This window comes from Mytilus edulis, chromosome 3 (assembly GCF_963676685.1).
Source record: "Mytilus edulis chromosome 3, xbMytEdul2.2, whole genome shotgun sequence".
NCBI classification, from domain to species: domain Eukaryota; kingdom Metazoa; phylum Mollusca; class Bivalvia; order Mytilida; family Mytilidae; genus Mytilus; species Mytilus edulis.
The window spans coordinates 92998346-93022781 of record NC_092346.1 but is presented as its reverse complement, the minus strand read 5'-3'; the positions used below and the strand labels follow the sequence as shown (position 1 = coordinate 93022781).

Genomic DNA, 24436 nt, shown 5'->3' with positions numbered 1-24436 from the left:
TTCAGGTTAAAGTTTTTGGTCAAGGTAGTTTTTGATGAAGTTGAAGTCCAATCAACTTGAGACTTAGTACACATATATATGCATGTTCCCTATGATATGATCTTTCTAATTTTAATGCCAAATTAGAGATTGTAAAATGAAAGTGCGGATGGGGCATCTGTGTACTGGGGACATATTCTTGTTTATTTAATTTTGATTCATTCATATGTTTCACAGTTTAGTGTGACTTGCGTTTTCACTTAACTAGTACACATTTTTGTTTAGAGGCCATCTGAAGCACGCCTCCGGGTGCTGGATTTTCTTGCTGTGTTGAAGACCCATCGGTGGCCTTGTGCTGTTTTCTTTTCTTTGGTTAGGATGTTGTCTCTTTGCCACATTACCCATTTCCATTCTCAATTTTATTGGTAGTATTTATACAGAAATACCAACCTTTGTAAATTAAGAATTTCGTTAGTTTTCTCAATTGAATGGTTTCATATTTTTCATGTCGGTGTCTTTTATAGTCGACTATACATTTTGGTTTTTATCATTGTTGAAGGCCGTATGTTCATTTGAACTTTAATGGTTAGCTGTTCCTCACATCACCTTATTTTATATTAACTAAGGGACCTAGTACACATCATAAAAAGAGTAACTTTGTATTTGATTGTTTTTTCAAAAACAATTAACTTAGATAAATAAAGTAACCTGTTTTCTAGATAAAACCATCATGATTTCAATCACAATGTAGTTTTAGAAAAATAATTTATCCCTACATTGCCTTCGGAGATAGACCACGTATTTTTAACTTAGTAATTGTCATGTATTGGTCTTACATATAGTAATATTTTCACAATTCCATATTTTTCAATTCTGTCCTGCTGGGTTTATTCTTAGATTAAGTTGGGCATTTCTGAAGCCTATTTATTTAGTACTTTGTGGAATATCGGTAAAGAGAAATTAAAAAGGTAGTCAGACAAACCATATGAAAAGAAATGTTCCGAACAGATGATAAGAAAACCCGGGAAAGAGAAAAACTGAACAAAGACCACGTTTATTCAAGGCTTTTAAAGTTGGTGTTATTTATCATTGGTATTGTTATTTTGATACAAAGATACATGATTGAGAAACACTTTAATCATCTGAAATATTTCAGAACCTACATAATCCGAATTCAGGATGTCCATAATTCATTTTACCTGTTTTACAAATAATTTTAGAGTCAGAGCTCAGACTAGACCGAATAATCTGTCTCTTCATTTTAAAATCCAGAGGCGGATTTAGAGGGGGGCCCAGGGGGCCCGCCCCCCCCCCCCCCCCCATTTTTTGGAAAAAAATTTGTTTGCTTATAAAGGGAATCATTGAAGCATGACTGGAGCGGGCCCCCTCTTGGGTCAGTCAGTGGGGCCCCACTTATGAAAATTTCTGGATCCGCCACTGAAATCAATTTATTTCATACATGTGTATATATGTTCTTGTAAAACATCAATACTCTGCATCATTAAACACAACACAAAGCATTATAATTCATATTGCATGTCATGATTTATTCTGGTCTTAATATACTATAGTATAGTAATTACATGTACCTGGAATAATTTACCAAATAATATTAAAGAAATAGATAATTTAGATACATTTAAGACCAACTGTTCAAACTATTTTCTAACTGAACAGAATAAAGATGCACGAAACTATGCATATCTTTTCTTCTACTGAATTCATATATGTGCTTATTCAATATTTAAGCTGCTATATTTAACTGTATTAAGACTTTTAATAATTTAATTTTGTATGTATTTTTGTCCGTTTTCTATTTGTATAAATAGTTTTTGAAGGCCTCATGGAAGATTAACATGTAATTGTTAAATGTGTTACCTTCGTTAAATAAAGAATTTTATTATTATTATTATAACTGATTGCTTCAGATCACATAAATTCACTCTAAAAAAAAGAGGTACACGCCCTTAAATTTTGCGCCTTAAAAAAATCCTGGGGAGAACACTGAATTATTAATGAAAAAGCTGCATAATTTTAACTTTGGCTAAGGCATAAAGAGTTGTCTTCAATGTGGGATGTTAAAAGAAAACACAAGTTGTCTCCCTTGTTACAGAGCTAAACAAATTATATCAAAACCAAGTAAATATTCAGATCAAGCAACAAGTTTGATATTAAAATAAGGAGATATAATTTAATTTTGGATGTAACACGTCTTCTGATTGGCTGACGTTGTTTAGTTTATCAGCCCATAGACATAATTTAGTCATGTGACAGTGATGTCTTCAATGTTTTTTCATGGTTTTCACCAGTTTAAAATGGAATTTAGAATTGAAATTATAAGAAATAACTGTAATATTTTATTTGTCTATTTGAAATAACATAAAAAAAATGTGGTGCACACTTTAAAATAACCCGCTACATGGGTTATTTTGTGTGCACCACATTTTTTATGTTATTTCTTCATAGACACTTAATAAGACAGAAAAAAATATTACAGTCATTCCTTAAATGGTATGATTGCCAATGAGACAACTACACTCCAAAGTTCAAATGAAGTGGACATAAGCAATTATTTGCAAACATACATTTGTATGGCCTTCAACAAAAAGAAAAAAAAAACATATCTTATAGTCAGCTTTAAAAGGCCCTGACAATGAAAAATGTCTTGTTTCAAAGACTGATAATTATCAAGCATCCTAATTATCACACAATATGCACATATGCAATATTAATACTACTACCAATTAAAAAAAATAAACTTAAATAATCATGAAAAGTGCTTATATATTTAAAGGCAATATAGGAAAGGTGTACTGACATAAGTAGTCTCTAAACACATTATCTCCAAATGGAGCTTTTGTAAGTAGAAGCCATATTAACTATGTGTATCAGTGAGAAAAATGTAAAAGCATAAAAATATAGTATATATACCAATACACATAATTAACAGCGCCTGGTGATGTTTTATAGCCTGACCGGTTTCGGTCGGAAAAGGACCTTCATCAGAGGCAGAATGATGGATTAATGTTTGCACCCTATTTATATAGATATGGTAACCGGCGGTTGAGTTAACCAGCGGTTGAGTTATCCAGCAGTTCAGATTTAACTGGCGGTTTGTTTAACTGGCGGTTTGTTTAACCGGCGGTTGAGTTAACCAGTGGTTGAGATTTAACCAGCGGATCAAAGTTATCCAGTGGATAAATATGTATCTTGTTGATATCTAAAAAGGTTCAATTATCCTTTCAGTGGGATTTTCCATGGTTACAGTTATCTATATTTAGCTAATGTACATGTTACAGTAAACTTTCTTTACATGTTACGGTAATCATGTGACCTGATGATATAACCATATTTGGGCTTTAGCATTGGGTAAAGGGTGTTTTAATAATTTAAGAAGTACATGGTAATCATTTAGTCTTGATCTTTGGCTTATGATACACCTAAATATCAAGTCTTTGAATAGTATGTCATGGTAGTCATGTGATCTTGATATTTGGCTTATGATACACATAAATATCAAGTCTTGAAATAGTACTTCCTAGTGGTCATGCAGTCTTGATCTCAGGCTTATGATACACCTGAATATCAAGTCCTAAAATAGTAGTTCATGGTTGTCATGCAGTCTTGATCTTTGGCTTATGATACACCTAAATATCAAGTTTAATAATAGTATTTCAATAGGGCTGTGCGGCATATTTTCAACGTTTATATGCCCTGAACTTTTCAAAGTTTACACTAACACTAATTTTTCTTAACTACCCCTACCTCGAATGAAGGGTTACCACAGATTTCAATGTAAACAATATGCACATTTATATGTACTGTTATATTTTTTAACATTCCCAAGTTATGTCTCTATGAAATGGAACACAGAGAGCCAAACTGGGAACCAGTATGTAAACAAAATTAATTTTCTATGAATATTCTAAATCACCTCAAAAGAAGCGTGCTGTATTTACAAAGTGCAACCTATAGGGGGAGTGCCTGGGGTCACCCTACCCCCTCCTGTTTGAGAACTTGGAAACCGATAAGATAACCACCCCTAAACCATATATATTCATGTATGGGACAATATAACAAATTATTTCCATTTACTATGGGCATGTCAGTCAGACCTCACCTTTGATCCCTGTAGTAGTGAACATTTGTCTGATTTGTGTCTCGTAACTTTTGTACTATAGAACACAAACTTAGTTTTCTTGCCAGGGAAACCAGTCCATTCATACTACATTTGTATTACATCATTTTGTACATGTTCGTACTACATTTTTTTTGTAAGTCAACTTGTACTACTAACAGTCAACTAAAACCAACGTTAACTACGAACTAGAACAACTGCAATCAATACGAACTTGTACCACTGCAGCCAGACTCACCATAAAAAATATACATTGATATATATATATGCATTGCTTTTGAAACCTTGATAACACATAAATTATTTGCCTTCATGATTAATTCATTAGATAAACATAATGTAAAATATATGAATGTTTAATGTTGAAGCAACATTGCCACAGTTTTCATAATTACGTTTGCCTTGATTTTTGGTTAATTGCATTCAGTGCTTACATCGCTTTGATTTAACAAACTTTTTTCTTTGGTAATTAAACACAAGGGGTATAAACATTATTGATTGAAAAGAAAAAGATATTGGAAGAGTAAATCAATTCCAATTTATTGATATTTTAATTTAATTTTCCAGAAACAATGTCAAGAAAGATATATTTTGCTGGAAGTATCAGGGCTGGTAGAGATGATGCTGATCTGTACGCCAGACTTATAGAACAGTTAAGACAGTATGGTAAAGTGTTGACAGAGCATGTCGGCAACTCTTCAGTTGAAAAAGGTAAATCTGCTAAAGAAGTACATTTTTACTTGTTATGAATCACACCTGCAACATTTTGTTATGGTGGTGAGACATAAACAGATGATAAACAGAGGTGATTTAAGAGCGTCCAGGGCCCCTGTATGGAGTTATTTATATGGTTAATGCATAGAATTTTTACAAGTTCTACTAAAATTACCCTGGTGTGATGGGCTTTTTCAAAAATCCTAGAGCAAATATTGATAAACTTATAATGTAAGAATATGATAATTAATAATCAGACTTTTGCTCATTGGAAAGATGTTTTTAAAAGTTGTATCGGCCCATGGAAGTATATTTCTTATGCCTCATGTTCATGTAATCTTTCATTGGATTTAACAACATATTTCCTTTATCTCAATTATATTTTCAAAATATAGAGGATTATGATGATTGTGTTCCAATAAAAAATGTTTGAAGAAATACATGTATCAAAGCTATATGAATGCATTTTAAGGCTTTTAACAGACATCACATTATAATCTTTGATGTTAATGCTTTGTTTCAGAAGAAAAAGATTTAAGTGAAAAGGAAATTCATGACCGAGACATGGAATGGTTAAATGAAAGTGATTGTAGGTATATAGATAGATGATGAAAAAAATAAGAAATTAGGATATGGATAAAAGGATTAAAGTGACCTACAATAGAAATTTTGTCAATTGTACAAAGAATCATAATTCGAGAAATAAGTTTATACTTCTAAGAATCTTCACTACATGTATATAATGCAATTATACACCTTGTTTTTTTTAATCCAAAACATTTTTAGAGTTTTTCCCTTATTAAATCATGATTTTCGCCATCGCTTTTTCTGGAGGGTAAAAATATTGTAAATGAAACTGCTTCACAACCCTTAGAACTAATTAAAAAAAATTTAAGATCTACACTATATAATGTCAAAGTGCACCTCACATTTTTGTTCTTATTCAAATGATCTTTCGGGTTTCTTTGAGCAAATCGTAGACTTTTCCATTGCTAAAAGAAGTCTTTGTTTTTCATTTATACCTGTACTATTTATTATCTTAGTGTTGCTGAGCCCTTTTCAAATACTTCAAGCCAGTCTAAAATCAATCAAGAGACATTTTGTAATTGGTTCTCCTTCAATAGAGCAAAAAGGGATATCTGGGACTTTGTAACCGTCCTCACATGGAATTCATTATGAAGAGCATTACTACAAAAAATTATTTGTCTTATATTGTTAACTGATGAAAAAATATATTCACTGAAATGTAAAAGAGAACACAGCATTTTACACCATTTAATAAAAGACTTGAAAAGGATTTACACGGGATGTACTAATTTGACAAAATGTCCTTTCTATCTTTAACAGATTTAGTAGCTGAGGTGACACAACCCTCCCTTGGAGTAGGATATGAAATAGGAAGAGCAATAGATTTGAAGAAAACTGTACTTTGTTTATTCAGACCACAAACAGGAAAAAGTAAATTATTTCATCTTATACTGTAATTTAACATGCATTTTTGTGATGTGTTTATTATTGCGAATAGTTTTAACCATATTTAACAAAGAGTCACCTAAAATTTTTATATTATGGAATACAGCATTCCTCAAAATTGCAAAAAATTATCTTGCATTTTCTACCATTGTTGAAAAATAACAATGTTAAATACATGCCAACATTTTTGAACTTAGTGAAGAAACATGAATTTGATGTTCATGTTACAAACACATGTATATAGGATTATGTGAATGATTTAACAGGAAATATTCAAGAGAATTTTTATTGTTTTTTTAATTTTAATTTTTCTATTATTAAATTTTACAGAAAAAAAACTTTGCTTCATCATCATTAACTGGAAAATAAGAGATGTGGTATGATTGCCAATTAAGACAACAACCCAGATGAGTCCAATGGACTAAGATGAAAATAATTTCAATCTCTAAAGCGCCTTTAATAATAGTAAACGGTAAAACCCATACTGTATAGTGATTTATAAAAGGTGCAAGACACTTTGTGTGTGTTTGTATGTTTATCTTACTGGACATTTTACTTCTATATTAGAATGACACTAAGGAAACTGTTAAAAAACATGAATTGAGTTGAGAATCAACTTTATATTAAACATGTAAGAGGAACTTTCATAATTATGAAAATAAAATCTTCTAAATCATAGTTTAATTATTATTTCATTTATATTTCAGGGTTATCTGCAATGATTCGTGGGGCAGAGAATGAATCAACATTTATAGTTAAAGACTATAAAGAATCGGAAGCACCTTCAATTTTTAAAGAGTTTTTTGGAAAATGACGCAGTCATTGTTCCATAACTGCCGACCTGAACTTCATTACATTGCTCTGCCTACCGCGCTTGGTTTCGTATTTCCTATTTTCCAAACAAACTGGAACCTGCTTGTGTTATCATTATGCATCATTGTGTAGTATTAAACCAGCCAGGACCCAGTTTACACTGGTTTTTGCTTGTATTCCACTACACTCGAACAAAGTGTTGTAGTTTGACGGGAACCAGTTTTAGAATTTGTAAACTACAAAACGTAATCGGTTATTGTTCATTCCGTTTTGGTGTTTCATACCGACTTATATGGTTTGAATAAGCTTAAGACCATTTAAACATTAATGTGATAGGTATATTAAAGATTGTTTTACAAAAGGATTGAACTGTTTTACTTTCAAAGTCGTACTATAGGGATATCTGTCATATACGGATTTCCACTCTCACCGGTTAATTTCTTCTTTTACACGTGCTTTTGAAACTTCCTGTTTAATCGCAAGTTTTAAAATTGTTTTTGAGTGAATTAAACTTATTTTAACAATCATGAAGCGTTCCAGAATCATTTTAAAGCAGTTTCTTCTTCTCTTTGATGATGGAAAATAGGTTTTCTCAAGAAAATACCGCAAACGATCGCAGAGGAATTGAAACGTACAAGTCAAGTCGGCACCTGGTTAAATTGGCATCTAGTCAAATCGGCACCTATTCGACGTCAATTCGGCATCCAATAATATTTGATATAATATTTTCTATTCAACTAATTAATTACTGTTACCAAGTACATAGTGAATATGTTGTTGTGTATTTCGGTAAACCACGAAACGAAAGTGAATATGTAGTGTATAAAGGTAAACAACGAAGCCCTTACCAAAGCTGTTGTTTTAACAATTAGACAATTTGTGTAATTGTAAAAACAAGTCAATTATTAAAATAAAATGGAAAACTATGAGTCCCTTTCAATAAATCAAACTTTCATGCCAAATAATTAGCAAATTTAAGGTGTTTGTTTTTCAGTAAAGTTTAAACAGCATTAAACCAACAATCCTGTAAAATGCTCAACTGGATAAAATAATGCAGAAAAATACACAATATCTCATGTATTAGTCCAAATAATTATGACGTCTGGCAAGGCTATTTTATTATTTTTCTGGGACGCCTTCCTACGACGTTCAGGTGCCAATTTAACTAGGTGCCAGTTTGACTAGAATTCTTTGACAAATGTTTGAAACTATCTGAGTTTCATTAGACCTTTGATAGCAGTAACAAAAAGATTATTTACTTAATATTTTGTGGGAGAAGGGGGTTCAGACTGTGTGGCATCAGGTCTGTTTGTGCCCAATACATTTTCGCACCCTACACGTTCGCACATTCACACTCTACTCATTCACGCCCAATTTTAATTCAAATTCAAGTTGAATAATTGGAAAATTATGGTTGTTGTTTTAAATTGCTTTGGTGTAAATACTGAATGTATTTATAGCTTGGTATGAGTAAAACATTGAAGATTTTAAAGGAAAAAACACAAAAGATAATTGTTTTTAACAGCTTGGTCCCATTGATCTGAAACAACGAAACAATAAAACATAGAAACCAAAATATAGCAATCCACTAATATAACCAAAACATGATAAAATTTATTCAACACGCAGAAACAAACATAGTCAGAATCTCACTTCATTTTGAAACAAGTCAATGAAACAAGTTATAGCAATACACTAACCAAAACATGATTAAGAGTTATTCAACACAAAATAAAACGTTGACAAAATACCACTTTATTTAGAAAGGATTATTATTATTTTTAGCAATACCTTATCCAAAACATAATTAAGATTTATTCAACACAAAAAAAAAAATTGCTGTCTCACTTTATTTTGAGACAATGACAACAATTATACTTATAAGAAAACACTTGCTTACATAGTTATTAAACACAAAACCAATTAAGATTGGGTGTGAACATGTAGGGTGTGAAAGTGAAAGGGGTGAAAATGAGTGGGCGCAAACGTGAATGGAAGCGAACGGACTCAGATTCAGACTATGTACCAGTGAGAAATATACAAGCCTTTCTACGGTATTTATTTGTACAATTCAGCTAGTCTTGACCTATTCATTTGTCTTAAAAAACCAGCCAGTTGTCACCTTCACTTCACACACACACACATATACGAATATCAATTATATGCTTACGATACATGTTGCATTGTTAAACTAATTACGGTATGTGAAAATCAAGACTTGCATAAAAACTATCCCAATATTAGAGACAGTGGCGTCATTTTTCTTCAGAGCTTTCAGCTCTTTGATTAAAGAAGAATTATAAAATATTTTTAACTTACCATTGTTTTTATGTTCTTTTCAATAATCTATATTTAGATATTAACATCTAAATAAAGTATAACTATCCTCTAAGCATAGGTGCATATAAGCTGTTGCTTTATCCTTAGAGCCTTTAATCCATGTGTTCCAGATATATGTATCTTAAAACTTTTTTAGCTCACCTGTCCCAAAGGGACAAGTGAGCTTATGCCATCACTTGGCGTCCGTCGTCTGTCGTCATCTGTCGTCGTCGTAAACTATTTCAAGAATCTTCTCCTCTGAAACTACTGGGCCAAATACTTTCAAACTTTAACTGAATGTTCCTTAGGGTATCTAATTTATAAATTGTATCCGAAGTTTTGATCTATCAACAAACATGGTCGCCATTGCTAAAAATAGAACATAGGGGTCAAATGCAGTTTTTGGCTTATAACTCAAAAACCAAAGCATTTAGAGCAAATCTGACACGGGGTAATAATGTTTATCAGGTCAAGATCTATCTGCCCTGAAATTTTCAGATGAATCAGACAACCCGTTGTTGGGTTGCTGCCCCTGAATTGGTAATTTTAAGGAAATTTTGCTGTTTTTGGTTATTATCTTGAATATTATTAGCTCACCTGTCCCGAAGGGACAAGTGAGCTTATGCCATCACTTGGCGTCCGTCGTCTGTCGTTCGTCGTCGTAAACTATTTCAAGAATCTTCTCCTCTGAAACTACTGAGCCAAATACTTTCAAACTTTAACTGAATGTTCCTTAGGGTATCTAATTTATAAATTGTATCCGAAGTTTTGATCTATCAACAAACATGGTCGCCATTGCTAAAAATAGAACATGGGGGTTAAATGCAGTTTTTGGCTTATAACTCAAAAACCAAAGCATTTAGAGCAAATCTGACATGGGGTAATATTGTTTATTAGGTCAAGATCTATCTGCCCTGAAATTTTCAGATGAATCAGACAACCCGTTGTTGGGTTGCTGCCCCTGAATTGGTAATTTTAAGGAAATTTTGCTGTTTTTGGTTATTATCTTGAATATTATTATAGATAGAGATAAACTGTAAACAGGAATAATGTTCAACAAAGTAAGATTTACAAATAAGTCAACATGACAGAAATGGTCAGTTGACCCCTTAAGGAGTTATTGCCCTTTATAGTCAATTTTTAACCTTTTTTCGTAAATCTTAGTAATCTTTTACAAAAATCTTCTCCTCTGAAACTACTGGGCAAAATACTTCCAAACTTTAACTGAATGTTCCTTAGGGTATCTAGTTTGTAAATTGTATCCGAGGTTATGATCTATCAACAAACATGGTCGCCATTGCTAAAAATAGAACATAGGGGTCAAATGCAGTTTTTGGCTTATAACTCAAAAACCAAAGCATTTAGAGCAAATCTGACCGGGGTTATATTGTGTATCAGGTCAAGATCTATCTGCCCTGAAATTTTATGATGAATCAGACAACCTGTTGTTGGGTTGCTGCCCCTGAACTATGTCCAGTGCACGATGTTTTGTCGATATTGTCAACATTGCAATGTCAACTTTATAGTGTCGTTATTGTGTTTACATTGTATCCTATCAATATGTTCTATACCTTTCTGTTTACATCGTTCACATCGTATACATCGGGATGTTGACATTATCGTGTCGACATCGTGTTTATATTGTATATATATAAAGTCTATAGCTTTCTGTTTACATCGTTCACATCGTATGCATCGCGATGTTGACAATAACGTGTCAACATCGTGTATATATAGAGTCTATACCTTTCTGTTTACATCGTTCACATCGTATACATCGCGATGTTGACAATATCGTGTCAACATCGTGTTTATATTGTATTTATATATAAAGTCTATACCTTTCTGCTTACATCGTATACATCGCGATGTTGACAATATTGTGTCAACATCGTATTTATATTGTATATATAGTCTATACCTTTCTGTTTACATCGTATACATCGCGATGTTGACAATATTGTGTCAACATCGTGTATATATAGAGTCTATACCTTTCTGTTTACTTCGTTCACATCGTATACATCGCGATGTTGACAATATCGTGTCAACATCGTGTTTATATTGTATTTATATATATAAAGTCTATACCTTTCTGTTTACATCGTTCACATCGTATACCTCGCGATGTTGACAATATTGTGTCAACATCGTGTTTATATTGTATATATAGTGTCTACACATTTCTGTTTACATCGTTCACATCGTATACATCGTAATGTTAACAATATAGTGTCAACATCTTGTTGTTGTTGTATATACATTTTTTTTCGTTCTTTTTTTTTAAATAAGTTAACATGGTTAAGCAGTTAGTTATATAGTTAAAATTGTTTTCTATTTTTCATGTCGGCGTCTTTTATTGTTAACTATGACATATAAACTTTGCTCAATGTTAAAGGCCATACGGTTATCTATAGATGTGCCAGTTAGTATGTATGTACTGGGAATTTTACTTATTTGCAATCATACCACTTCTTTTTTTATAAATACCTTTCTGTTTAAATTGTTCACATAACAATGCTAACAATATTGTGTCAAAATCGTGTTTATATTTTATATTGAGTCTATGGTACGTATATAAGCGTTAAACTAACTGCATTTCTTTGCACGTGTCCTTAGTCAGGAATCTGTCGTTCAGTAGTTGTCGTTTGTTGAATTGTTCATACGTGTTTCTGGTTTCATGTTTTTTTATATTATACCTTTATTTTTCCTGTTCAAATAGTTTTACACTAGTGTTTTTTTTGTGCCTTTAATAGCTTGCTACTCGATAAAAACCAAAACTCCGTATTAATGTCAAACCTATAGGGGTATACTTATAAAAGATGTAACTTAAATAAAAAGTTGTCTCATTTGAACTTATACCGCATCTTCTTATATGTATACATCGCTATGTTAACGATGTTAACGATGTAAACAATATATAAGAGTTCAAACAATGTTAACAAAGTTGACTAGATATCGGTTTAATATTGTGTACATCGCGATGTTAACGATGTCAACGATGTAAACAATATATAAGAGTTTAAACAATGTCAACGATGTTCACACGACATCGTGTTAACATTGTAAACATCGCGATGTTAACGATGTCAACGATGTAAACAATATATAAGAGTTCAAACAATGTCAACGTTGTCGTGTTTACATTGTATAAATCGCAATGTTAACGATGTCAACGATGTAAACAATATATAAGGGTTCAAACAATGTAAACGATGTTAACACAACATCGTTTTAACATTGTATACATCGCGATGTCAACGATGTATACATATATAAGGGTTCAAACAATGTAAACAATGTTGACACTATATCGTGTTAACATTGTAGATATCGCGATGTCGACAATATTGAATAAACATCCTTCACTGGACATGAATGCTGCCCCTGAATTGATAATTTTAAGGAAATTTTGCTGTTTTTGGTTATTATCTTGAATATTATTATAGATAGAGATAAACTGTAAACAGGAATAATGTTCAGCAAAGTAAGATTTACAAATAAGTCAACATGACGGAAATGGTCAGTTGACCCCTTTAGGAGTTATTGCCCTTTATAGTCAATTTTAACCATTTTTAGCTCACCTGTCCCGAAGGGACAAGTGAGCTTATGCCATCACTTGGCGTCCGTCGTCTGTCGTCGTCGTAAACTATTTCAAGAATCTTTTCCTCTGAAACTACTGGGCCAAATACTTTCAAACTTTAACTGAATGTTCCTTAGGGTATCTTATTTATAAATTGTATCCGAAGTTTTGATCTATCAACAAACATGGTCGCCATTGCTAAAAATAGAACAAAGGGGTCAAAGGCAGTTTTTGGCTTATAACTCAAAAACCAAAGCATTTAGAGCAAATTGACATTGGGTTATATTGTTTATCAGGTCAAGATCTATCTGCCCTGAAATTTTCAGATGAATCAGACAACCTGTTGTTGGGTTGCTGCCCCTGAATTGATAATTTTAAGGAAATTTTGCTGTTTTTGTTTATTATCTTGAATATAATTATAGATAGAAATAAACTGTAAACAGCAATAATGTTCAGCAAAGTAAGATCTTCAATTAAGTCAATTTGACCAAAATTGTCAATTGACCCCTTAAGGAGTTATAGCGCTTTAAAGACTTTTCACAATTTGTTCATCATGTTGACTTGCTTTAAAAAATCTTCTCCTTTGAAACTGCTGTATCAATTTCAGCCAAACTTAGGCTAAATGAGTTTCAGAGTATCTAGTATAAATTTTATATTTTATTTCCTTGTTTGTCAAGAAACATAGCTCCTATGGCTAAAATTGAACATAGGAGAAAATGATTATTTTTTTGGGCTTTTGAAGAAAATAGGACGATCCAAAAAACATTTAAATAAATTGAAAAGCCAAAATAATCATTGATAAGAGATTTAACCAAAAGAATTAAGGTGAGCGATTCAGGCTCTTGAGAGCCTCTTGTTCATTGATCCTGCCATACTGTTTATCTTTAAAAATAGCTGTTTGCAAACTTTAAATTATGCGAAATACAAGGGATTTTCTACCACTTAAAAAATTTTCTCAGCTTTTTTTGGCAATACCTATGGGAATTTCGACACTTCATATTTTATTTAATTTGGCCTTTCAACTTTGTTGATTGAAGATTCACTGATGAGTTTTTTGTTGGTGAAATGCGTGCCTGGGTGAAAAAAATTATTAGCCTGATATTTCTAACCATTTTAATAGAAATACTAGAAGTCCATTTCTAGACTAGTAATACACTTCTGATAATTCATATGCTTCATTTGAAATATAATTTTTATTTCTGAAAATGTTAGCATATAAATTATTTATTTAATTTAACTTGTTTAAACTGATATTCAAATAAGAGAATATTGAGTGCTGTTTTATAGCAGAAATAAAGGCAACAGTAGTATTCCGGTGTTCAAAAGTCATAAATCAATTGAGGGAAAATATCCTTTTTACAAACAGAAACCGAGGCAAACACATCAACTATAAGAGAAAAACAAAGGAACAGCAGGAATATCAAAGTGCAACAAAAACAAAGGCCAACACACTTAGAAACACTATTTGATAACTACTATATTTTTGACTTCGTTCAGGACATCTTAAAATAGTGGTTTTATGGCATGTCAAACCTCCTGCTTTATGACAATGTTCAAACATATTGTTGTTTAAACTGATATATAAATAAGAGAATATTGAGTGCTGTTTTATAGCAGAAATAATGGCAACAGTAGTATTCCGGTTTTCAAAAGTCATAAATCAATTGAGGGAAAACAAATCCTTTCAACAAACTAAAAACTGAGGGAAACACATCAACTATAAGAGGAAAATAAAGGAACAACAGGAACACCAAAAAAAGCAACAAAAACAAAGGCCAACACACTTAAAACACTACATGACAGAAATAAGTTATATATTCTTGAAATATATTGATTTCCTTTTAAATGCACAGTTATGTCTACACCAGATCTGGAATATTGAAGCCTTGTTCAAATAGTAATAAAATTGAGAATGGAAATGGGAAATGTGTCAAAGAGACAACAACCTGACCATAGAACAAACAACAACAGAAGGTCACCAATAGGTCTTCAATGCAGCGAGAAATTCCCACATCCGGAGGCGTCCTTCAGCTGGCCCCATCACAAATATATATACTAGTTCAGTGATAATGAACTGTTTTCTGTTCATTTATGCAATTTATATCAAAATATTTTTCTAAAAATTTTGATAAAATGCAAGAGTTAATCTACAATGTATGAATGGATCTGGTGGTGATGAAGATCTGGATGCGAAAAGGAAAGAGACGTAATGAATTTGAGACAACAGTTAGTAGACCAATATACAAATCTCTTGAGGCAATTGGGTTTAAAAATATCACTTGAACTCTAAAAGGAGCGAAACTGGTGCAAAGGGAGGAAATAGAATCCTGCTATACATGCATCACCATAATCGATAAATTTACAACAGGGGCCTCGTTGACCGAGTGACCTTGGAAGTTTCTACTGAAATCATTAGCCAGTCAACACTGAGGTGAGTTCGAACCCTGCTCATGAGGTGCACTCGACTCTAATCTTAATTGACTAGGATTGTCAGTTTTCCTATCGAAGGTCGCTGGTTTTCTCCGGGCACTTCGGCTTCCTCCACCAAAAAAAAACTGGCCGCCATGATATAGCCTAAATGCGGTGCTAAAAGGTGACAATAATAAATAAATACAACAGTTTACAAGGAAAAAAGAAAAGAAACTAGTATTTATATCCTTCAAATCCTCCGTGAAGATGATGCCCTCTCATTAAATTAAATATGCATAGACTTTGCTGAACTTACCTAGCATCTGGCCTGATATACACGAAATTCAAAAATGACATACCACTTTCAACGACAACATTGAAAATTTTTACGGGCTCTTGTCTTGGGTTAGGCATATAAAGAATGAGGTAAATTTAAACGTATTTTAAGCATTTACCAGTGTACAGATGTGATCAAGAGTCTGATAGGAGCACGACCTTTTGCAATGCTAAAACTGGAACACCGGCAGAATTTTCGGTTCTATTCACAGATCGAAGTATCAACTGATAGGGAAAAGTAAAATAACAATTATACCAAACTCTTATAAAAATTGAAATCGGAAAGTTCCTAATCAAACCGCAAAATAAAAAGCTCATGTTTTGATGTGAACTTATCATAGTACGAATAGAGCGTTACACTATCAAATGATCATTTGTATTATACACATCAATATATAAAATATGTCATTACGTGTGTTCTGAAAAAGTTATGAAAGTTTTTAATATATGATTATATCACAAATGTGCGTATCTTTATAAACAGTGTAAGTTAAGCCTTGCAGTGACATCCAATATGGAAGAAAAAAACAATCTTGTCAAAAGCTTTCAAAAGATTTGGTAAATCTAAACAAAATAATGATCACAAACATATTTTTGCATTTATACAATTTTCCTATCACCTATATAAATAATTTTCCGCATCGGATGCTATTGGAAAAATAGATGTTTTTTTGTTTAGGGGCCAGCTGAAGAATGCCACCGGGTGCGGAATTTTTCTCGCTGTGTTGAAGACCCATTTGTGGCTTTCGGCTGTTTTCTGCTTTTTGGTCGGATCGTTGTCTCTTTGACACATTACCCATTTCCATTTTCAATTTATAAAGTAATTACGTCCAAAGCGCTGTTCTGTATTTACCTTCAGCAGGAACAATAAAAGCAAAACAATGTGAACGCCGCCAAGGATGTATAAATACTTGACACTTGGGGAGCTATATGACCGAAATATATCATATCTATATTATACTCCCATTAGTGTTTTTTTTTTTAAAACTAATCAAAGTTTTATTGCACTTTTGCTGTTAACAAATTACTCAATCTACAGATTCAATTAAGTATCCCATTGATTAGTTTCTGAATATTTAGGGAAAAGTACTCCCACTATTGTTAATAGTAGGACAATATATTTGATTAGTTTTAGAAAAATAGATACTCGCATAGCTCAGTGAAACAAGAAAATCATTCATGAACATGTTTTCGAAATGTGTTCAACTTTGTATAATCTAAACCTCCAAAATTTATTAATTTGGACGATGACTAAAAGGATAAATAGATTTCAATATTTCCATTTGTGACTTAAAAATCTTTGAAATAAGGAGATAGTCTCATTAGATATATATATAAAGTCACTTTTATTAATGATTTGTGTTACATATAGAGATGCCGGTGTATTTTTTGTTCAAATGAATTCAGCTAGAGTTATTACTCTTTGTACAACTTGATCTACATTTCTCCTATGTGTGTATTTGATGTGTGTGTGTGTGTTTTTTTTAAATAATTTGTAATCATAACTGGTGCATAACTAATCCATACGAATTCTTAAGGCTTGTATTATATTCTATTTTATTCTATGTGATTTTGTTTTTATTCATATAAATTATAATGACCTTGATGGAGCCTACAGTTAAGATAAAAGATATGTGAGGTGATTTTGTACTTTGTAGAATACCGATTAAGATAAAATCAACAAGGAAGTTAGACAAATCATACAAAAAACGAAACGTTCCGAACAGATGACCTCTCTGGCCGATAAGAAAAGCCCGGGAAAAAGAGAAAAAAAACCCCCAAAAAACAACAAAGACCACGTTTATTCAAAGCTTTCATAGTTTGTATCATTAATTGTTGGTATTATTAATGTAAATATACTTTATTTAGAAATATTTAATTATACAACGTGTGAAATATATTTCTGTATTCCATTTCAGGCTGAATTCTATTATTCTTTGATAAAATCTCTATATTGTCATTAAAACAGTAAACAACGTTGGTTGTCTACTATTCACTGTTAATTCACGTTTTTTGTCCATGGATTTATGAGTTTGAACAGCGGTATACTACTGTTGCTTTTATTTAGCTCAAATGGCTGTTACAAAATGAATGTTTGACCATGGTCCTGCAAACAAAAACGTGACTTCCCCAACCACACCGTTTATGAATGGTTCAACGAAATCCCCAGGTCGGTCACCACATTTCCCCGCGTTTAAAAAAGAGGACCCGTATATTCTTAAACTTGGATAAATCTCTGCGCGATTTATTTCTCAAAGAACAGGTATAGATAACTAAATTAGTTTTTGGTTTTCAGCAAAGCCAATTCTTCGTTTCAGAATCAGATGCATTCTAATTAATATTTCAAAAAGCGTACACCAAAATCATGAAAATGTTGTGATTGGTTTAAAACGTGATAAACAATAGAAATTCAACAATTGACGTAACATTATTTTCATTTTGGTGACTGAACTAAATTGTGATAATTAACTTAAAACGAACATTTAATTTTGGTCCATTTCACATATACATGGCTCTTTTGACATTCATTCTTATGTACATTATTTCTTATTTTAGTCAGCACTTCGGTGTTGACATGAATATCAATTATATGGTAATTTTTATAACCTTCCTGTTTGCAAAAGTATGAAATATTCGAAATACTAAGGATTTTATTATCCCAGTCATAGATCAGGGCCGTAACTAGCCTCCGTTAATAGTGAGGCAAAATATATATGCCGAGCGTAGCGAGGCGAAAAATTTTCGGCAAGGAGTCTGGGGGCCGCATAAGGCCCCCAGAAGCTCTGAGAAAAATAACGCAAAATCGTGCATTCTGAGCGTTTCCCGGACTCTTTTTTACATTGAAACGCAATTGATATTTTAGCTATTGTTTTCTTCGACAATATTCTGGTCTCAAAGCAAAAACGTAGATTCATTGTAATTTGGGACTTTTAGGTTTTACGGGGACAACATCATTAGCAGACCGATATGTAGGATAAAGTAAAAATCGTAAGTCTCATAGTCATAAAAACCGGGTTTGTCTGTCTGTTCTTGTCTTGTATTAATGTGCTTAGACTTTGGTGATTTTATAATGACTAGATTTAAATATAGTGACAGTGCAGTAATATACTTTAAGTACTAGTACTGCCTAAGTCGACACTAAGAACCATCTTAACCTTGTTTTAAGGTATTAATGATTCTTTTATTGTTGAAGACCCTCCGTCAACTATCAAGAGGAAGAACAGGAATAAAAACTTTGACCATGGGTTATTTGTATTTTTTCTCTGCATTGACTTTGTGTTAGATTAGTTCCCGTGCACGTTTTCTCCATATTCCTTTATTTTCTGTTAAAGGGTTTGAACACGACTTAATGCAAGTTTAATCCTTCAATGTAAAAGGTCATATGGCAATACATTGATGTTTTTTTTATAGATGATTTGATACCGAGGAATTACTTTAATTTAAACCATGTCAGCTGTCTAGTTTTATCTACAAAAAGAGTCAGTTTTGTATTCTTTGATATCAAGTCAATGCCCCATGCAGAAACGACCATTTTTTTCTGTGTCCAGTAGCATCGTATATTCTTAAAATATTTTGTCGCACAATGTCTGGACATCGGTTAACATGCAACATTGCAAAACCACACGTTTACAAATGGAAATTAACCCTCAGACTATCGTCATAAAGTAGGACAATAAATGAACAAAAGACAAACCCGGGACACAGAATAACAAGCAATAGACCATCAACTCTGAAAACAAAACTAAAAGTAAAATAGAAATAGAAACATGGATCACAAAAAACATGCAGGGACGACATCAGAGAGTGAAGAGAACTTTCTTTTTGCAAGACACTTTCAAATTTGATATGAAGACAATTTTTTTGTTTCAGTTTTTTTTTTTAAGTTTTCAACATGAGGCATTTGCCTCATTTGCCTCAATGTAGTTACGGCCCTGAATTCACATTAATTTTACCATAATTTGATATTGTTTCGAGAATTCCGGAAGCAATATATATTAAGCTTCTTTAAACGAAATTACACTGAATATCATAGTTCAGTTTAAACACGGTCGTAGTAGATGGTGTTGGTATGCTATGCACAATCGTCCCGATCAGAAACATAAAACTGGGAGAAATGTAAAAGAATCATAAACAATGATTTCCAGTAAAAAAAAAATACCGATCCCCGGGGAAGACTCTAAACGGAAAGTCCCTAGACAAATGGCAAAGCCAAAAGCTCAAACGCATCAAACGAATTTATGTAGACGAAACGCGCGTCTGGCGTGTTAAATTAGAATCCTGGTACCTTTGATAGCTATATTTACACCACTGGGTCGATGCCACTGCTGGTGGACGTTTCGTCCCGAGGTCAGGATATCACCAGCCCAGTAGTCAGCACTTCGGTGTTGACATGAATATCAATTATATGGTCACTTTAATAAATTTACTGTTGACAAAACTTTAAATTTTTCGAAAAACTAAGGATTTTCTTATCCCAGGAATAGATAAACTTAGCCGTATTTGGCACAACTTTTCGGAATTTTGGGTCCTCAGTGCTCGCCAACTCTGTACTTGTTTGGCTTTATTTTAACTATTTTGATCTTAGCGTCACTGATGAGTCTTATGTAGACGAAAAGCGCGTCTGGCGTATTAAATTATAATCCTGGTACCTTTGATAACTATTTCAGTCTCTCGGGAGATTTAAAAATGGTAAAGATAGGACTAAACTGCACATTTGTGTGTAGTATTCCAGATAAGGCATACTCATGGGCTTCACTAGGTCGGTGATAAATCTTTATATCATACTGACTTAATTCATACTTCCATCCGGCAAAAAATCTGTTCCTGTGTACCTTTTAGTTCTTAAAGTCCGGTCAAACAAATGTGGTCAGTTCGAATTTTAAATTATCGACCTCGTGAGTAATGTATAAACTGACGAGTAAATAAAGGCAACAGTAGTATATCGCTGTTCAAATATCATAAATCGATTGAAAGAACACAAATCCGTTTCACAAACTTAAACCGAAGGAAACATATCAACTATTAGAGTAAAACAATAGAAAAACAGTGCAACAAAAGCAGCAAACGCAAATGCAACATACATACATGATAGAAACGAACCATATGATAAACCTTAGTACAGCTTACAATTCCTTATTTGGTAGTCCAATAATTTGGACATTCTATCTTATTTTGTACATGCATGTTTCAAACTCAATTAACCTGGAACAGATGCTATAACGGACATAATGAAAATAATATTTGATCCAGTCATGCTGGGTCTATGTGATCACTCAGGATTCTACTGAGTATCATGAAATACATAATGTGTTTTATGACTTGCTGAACATTTATGCAACATTTAACTTTTAACATAATATTTATATAATAATGTTGTGTTTAACATTGACTATGCGAAAAAAGTAGCCAGGGTTTGAGAAAATAGTGCACTCCCCTTCGGGTCGTGCACTATTGTCTCAAACCCTGGCTACTATTATCCATAGTCAATGTTAACCACAACATTAAAATCATTATTATACTGACTGTTTACTATTTTGAATAGTGACAGTAGTGTATTTCAATGTAAAAAAAAAAATGCCCTTTATGTAACTCTGCATATACATAGACAATAATAGTGCATTGACTTGACATATCAACGATATAAGGATGAGGCCTAGAAACGGGGAAATGCGAGGCTCTGCCGAGCTTTTTTCCCCGTTTCGTGCCGAATCCTTTTATGTAACTCTGGAATAACTATTAATGTAACTGTAATAAAAGTGGAAGGTTTGGCTAGCTATAAAATCTGGTTTATTCTATATCTTCCTTCAGAAAATTCCTGAATCAAGTCATATAGAAATTGTTTTTCAATCGTTTCTTTGATTTAATATCGTTTGATTTTGTTAGTTTTCATTGACTTCTCTCTTTGAATTTGCCCTGGAGTAAGGTATGTTTGAATTTGTTTTTTTCTACAATTTATTAATATTAGATTTGTTTTTACAGCAACAATGTCGAGGGAAATATATTTTGGGGGTAGCATTAGTGGTGGTAGAGATGACGCTGATTTATATGCCAGACTTATAGAACAATTAAGACAGTATGGTAAAGCTTTGACAGAGCATGTCGGCAACTCTTCAGTTGAAGAAGGTAAATCTGCTTTAGAAGTAGAACACTTTTGATAAACCTTTTTATTGTCAAGTCTGCAGTGTTTTTTTGTAACACAACAATTCCCTTTTTGACCTCGGTGGTGCCAACATTAAGTTTACGTTTGTGCTTAAAATAACTTTTTTGATTGAGTGATTGGTGTTTAACGCTACTTAAGTTGAGTGCACCTGCCACGTTTAGGATTTGAACTTACAACCTCAGTTTTGTGATTTTACTTTTTATAGTATTTCAGATTTTGCACATGTATGTTACATTGTATTTGACTAGACACAAGCTATTTCTTTCAACTCAGTTATGTTTTCCATATTTAGAAAAATATGATGTGTTCCAATAAAAAAGTGTTTTGAGAAGAAAAATCAAAGCTTTATAAATAAATTTCAGGATTAAACCAGTAACATAACATTGTAATTCTTTATCTGAACAGCTGTTCATTGTGTCATTTTGTGTCGGGATGTATAAGTACCCGGCCACGTCCACTTGTATTTTTGTCCATCTGATGAGTGAAGCCTTTTACCACTGATTTTTATAGTTTGTTCTTATGTTGTACTGTTATACCACTGTCCCAGTTTAGGGGGAGGGTTGGGATACCGCTAACATGTTTAACCCCGCCACATTATTTATGTATGTGCCTGTCCCAAGTCAGGAGCCTGTAATTCTCAGTGATTGTCTTTTGTTTATGTGTTACTTATTTGTTTTTCGTTCATTTTTTTTAACATAAATAAGGCCTTAAGTTTTCTCGTTTGAAATGTTTTACATTGTCCTATCGGGGCCTTTTATAGCAGACTATATGCGGTATGGGCTTTGCTCATTGTTGAAGGCCGTACGGTGACCTATAGTTGTTAATATCTGTGTCATTTCGGTCTTTTGTGGATAGTTGTCTCATTGGCAATCATACCACATCTTCTTTTTTTTTTTTTTTATATTTAATGCTTTTATTTTTTTAAGATGAAAAAGATTTAAGTGACAAGGAAATTCATGACAGAGACATGGAATGGTTAAATGAATGTGACTGTAGGTATATAGATAGATGAGAATATAAAATGCTAATTGTTATAAGTATTACATCTAAAGTAAAAAAAATCATAATGGAGATTTTATCAAATTTCACAAAAGAAATATAATATGTTGAAAAATTCTAAGAATCTCATTATAAAATTTTACTAGTAGGGCTTTCTTCTCATAGCATGATTTTTCATATTTGTAACTGAGAATCACACACATACTTTTGTTTTCAAGTAAAATCGTTTTATTCCCTGAAATGCCAAGTGATGCTATTATTTTCCATTTGAAGAGTTTTAAGTTTTATACAGGAGATAGTATTTTGACAAGATATTCTTTTTATTTTTGCAGATTTAGTAGCCGAAGTAACACAACCATCTCTTGGTGTAGGGTATGAAATAGGAAGGGCAGTAGATTTGAAGAAAACCATTCTTTGTCTATTCAGACCACAGTCAGGCAAAGGTGAATTAATTTCTCTTATATTCATTTAATTTTTTATAGTTTTTATAAAAAAAATACTAAAAAGTAAAATCACAAAAATGCTGAACTCCAAGGAAAATTAAAAAAAGAAAGTCCCTATTCAAATGGCAAAATCAAAAGTTCAAACACATCAAACGAATCTAAATTAACTAGATATTCAAATAATCTTATAAATTCAATGTAAACGACTTCCATGCTAATTTGTAGAAGGGTTTGAGTTTAAGACAAGCACTAGATTTCACTTACTGAACAAAATAAGTTGCAAATAAATCATGATATGGTAGGTTAAACGTAATCCGTAAAAACCTTGCAGACACATAAGTATACTATCTATATTTAAGGATTATCTGAAATGATTCGGGGAGCAGAGAATGGATCAACGTTTATAGTTAAAGACTATAAAGAATCAGAAGCACCAACAATATTTAAACAGTTTTTTTAAAGAAGAATTATAAAATTGTTTTCTCTAACAGTTATTTCTTGATCTACTTAATTATCTATATTTATATCACAACATCAAGTCATATATTATCCTCTAAGATAAAAAAAAACAAACTTTAGTTGTATGCAAAAGAGATGATTTCAGCTTTCTAATAGTGAACTTTCCATTTCTAAGTAGCAACATTCCAGCAGCACCTACATACGGGGTATATATCTCCCAATTAATACGATATTCCAGTGCTTGCATTTCCTATCATGATTTTCTTGATAGAGGGTTGTTGCTAACAAGGAATCTATTAAACCAAGAGTTCCAAATGGTGAATTTGAAATCATGAATTTGAAATCACCCCATTGAAAATTTTACGGACGCCATCACGAGCTGGTTGACCGTTATAGAATAACCGTTTCACAAATGATATCGGGTATGTTCCTTACGTCCTAACTACAATCGAAATCGAAAATAAACTGACAACGCCTGGCTAAAAACGAAAAAAGACAAACAGACAAACAATAGAACACATGACACAACATAGAAAACTAAAGAATAAGCAACACGAACCCCACCAAAAACTATGGGTGATCTCAGGTGCTCCTGAAGGGTAAGCATATCC

The 24436-nt window shown here is 32.5% G+C and overlaps 2 protein-coding genes across 4 annotated transcripts; both read left to right on the top strand.

Moving 5' to 3' along the window:
• Positions 1–956: 956 nt before the first annotated feature.
• On the top strand, positions 957–23842 carry LOC139517787 (putative 2'-deoxynucleoside 5'-phosphate N-hydrolase 1). 3 transcript variants are annotated; one of them, XM_071309214.1, is made up of 6 exons: positions 957–1051; positions 4685–4828; positions 5355–5420; positions 6179–6289; positions 7012–7109; positions 9406–9435. In XM_071309214.1, the coding sequence occupies exons 2-6, from the start codon at positions 4690–4692 to the stop codon at positions 9418–9420; spliced, it is 429 nt and encodes a 142-aa protein (XP_071165315.1). In that variant the 5' UTR covers positions 957–1051; positions 4685–4689; the 3' UTR covers positions 9421–9435. The 3 variants fall into 3 exon arrangements, with proteins under 3 accessions (XP_071165315.1, XP_071165313.1, XP_071165314.1); XM_071309212.1 differs by having other exon boundaries at positions 960–1071; XM_071309213.1 differs by lacking the exons at positions 7012–7109; positions 9406–9435 and adding an exon at positions 23726–23842 and having other exon boundaries at positions 960–1071.
• Positions 20451–23395, top strand: LOC139518183 (putative 2'-deoxynucleoside 5'-phosphate N-hydrolase 1). The gene is made up of 4 exons (XM_071309870.1): positions 20451–20523; positions 21744–21887; positions 22851–22916; positions 23256–23395. The coding sequence occupies exons 1-4, from the start codon at positions 20451–20453 to the stop codon at positions 23393–23395; spliced, it is 423 nt and encodes a 140-aa protein (XP_071165971.1).
• Positions 23843–24436: the final 594 nt, after the last annotated feature.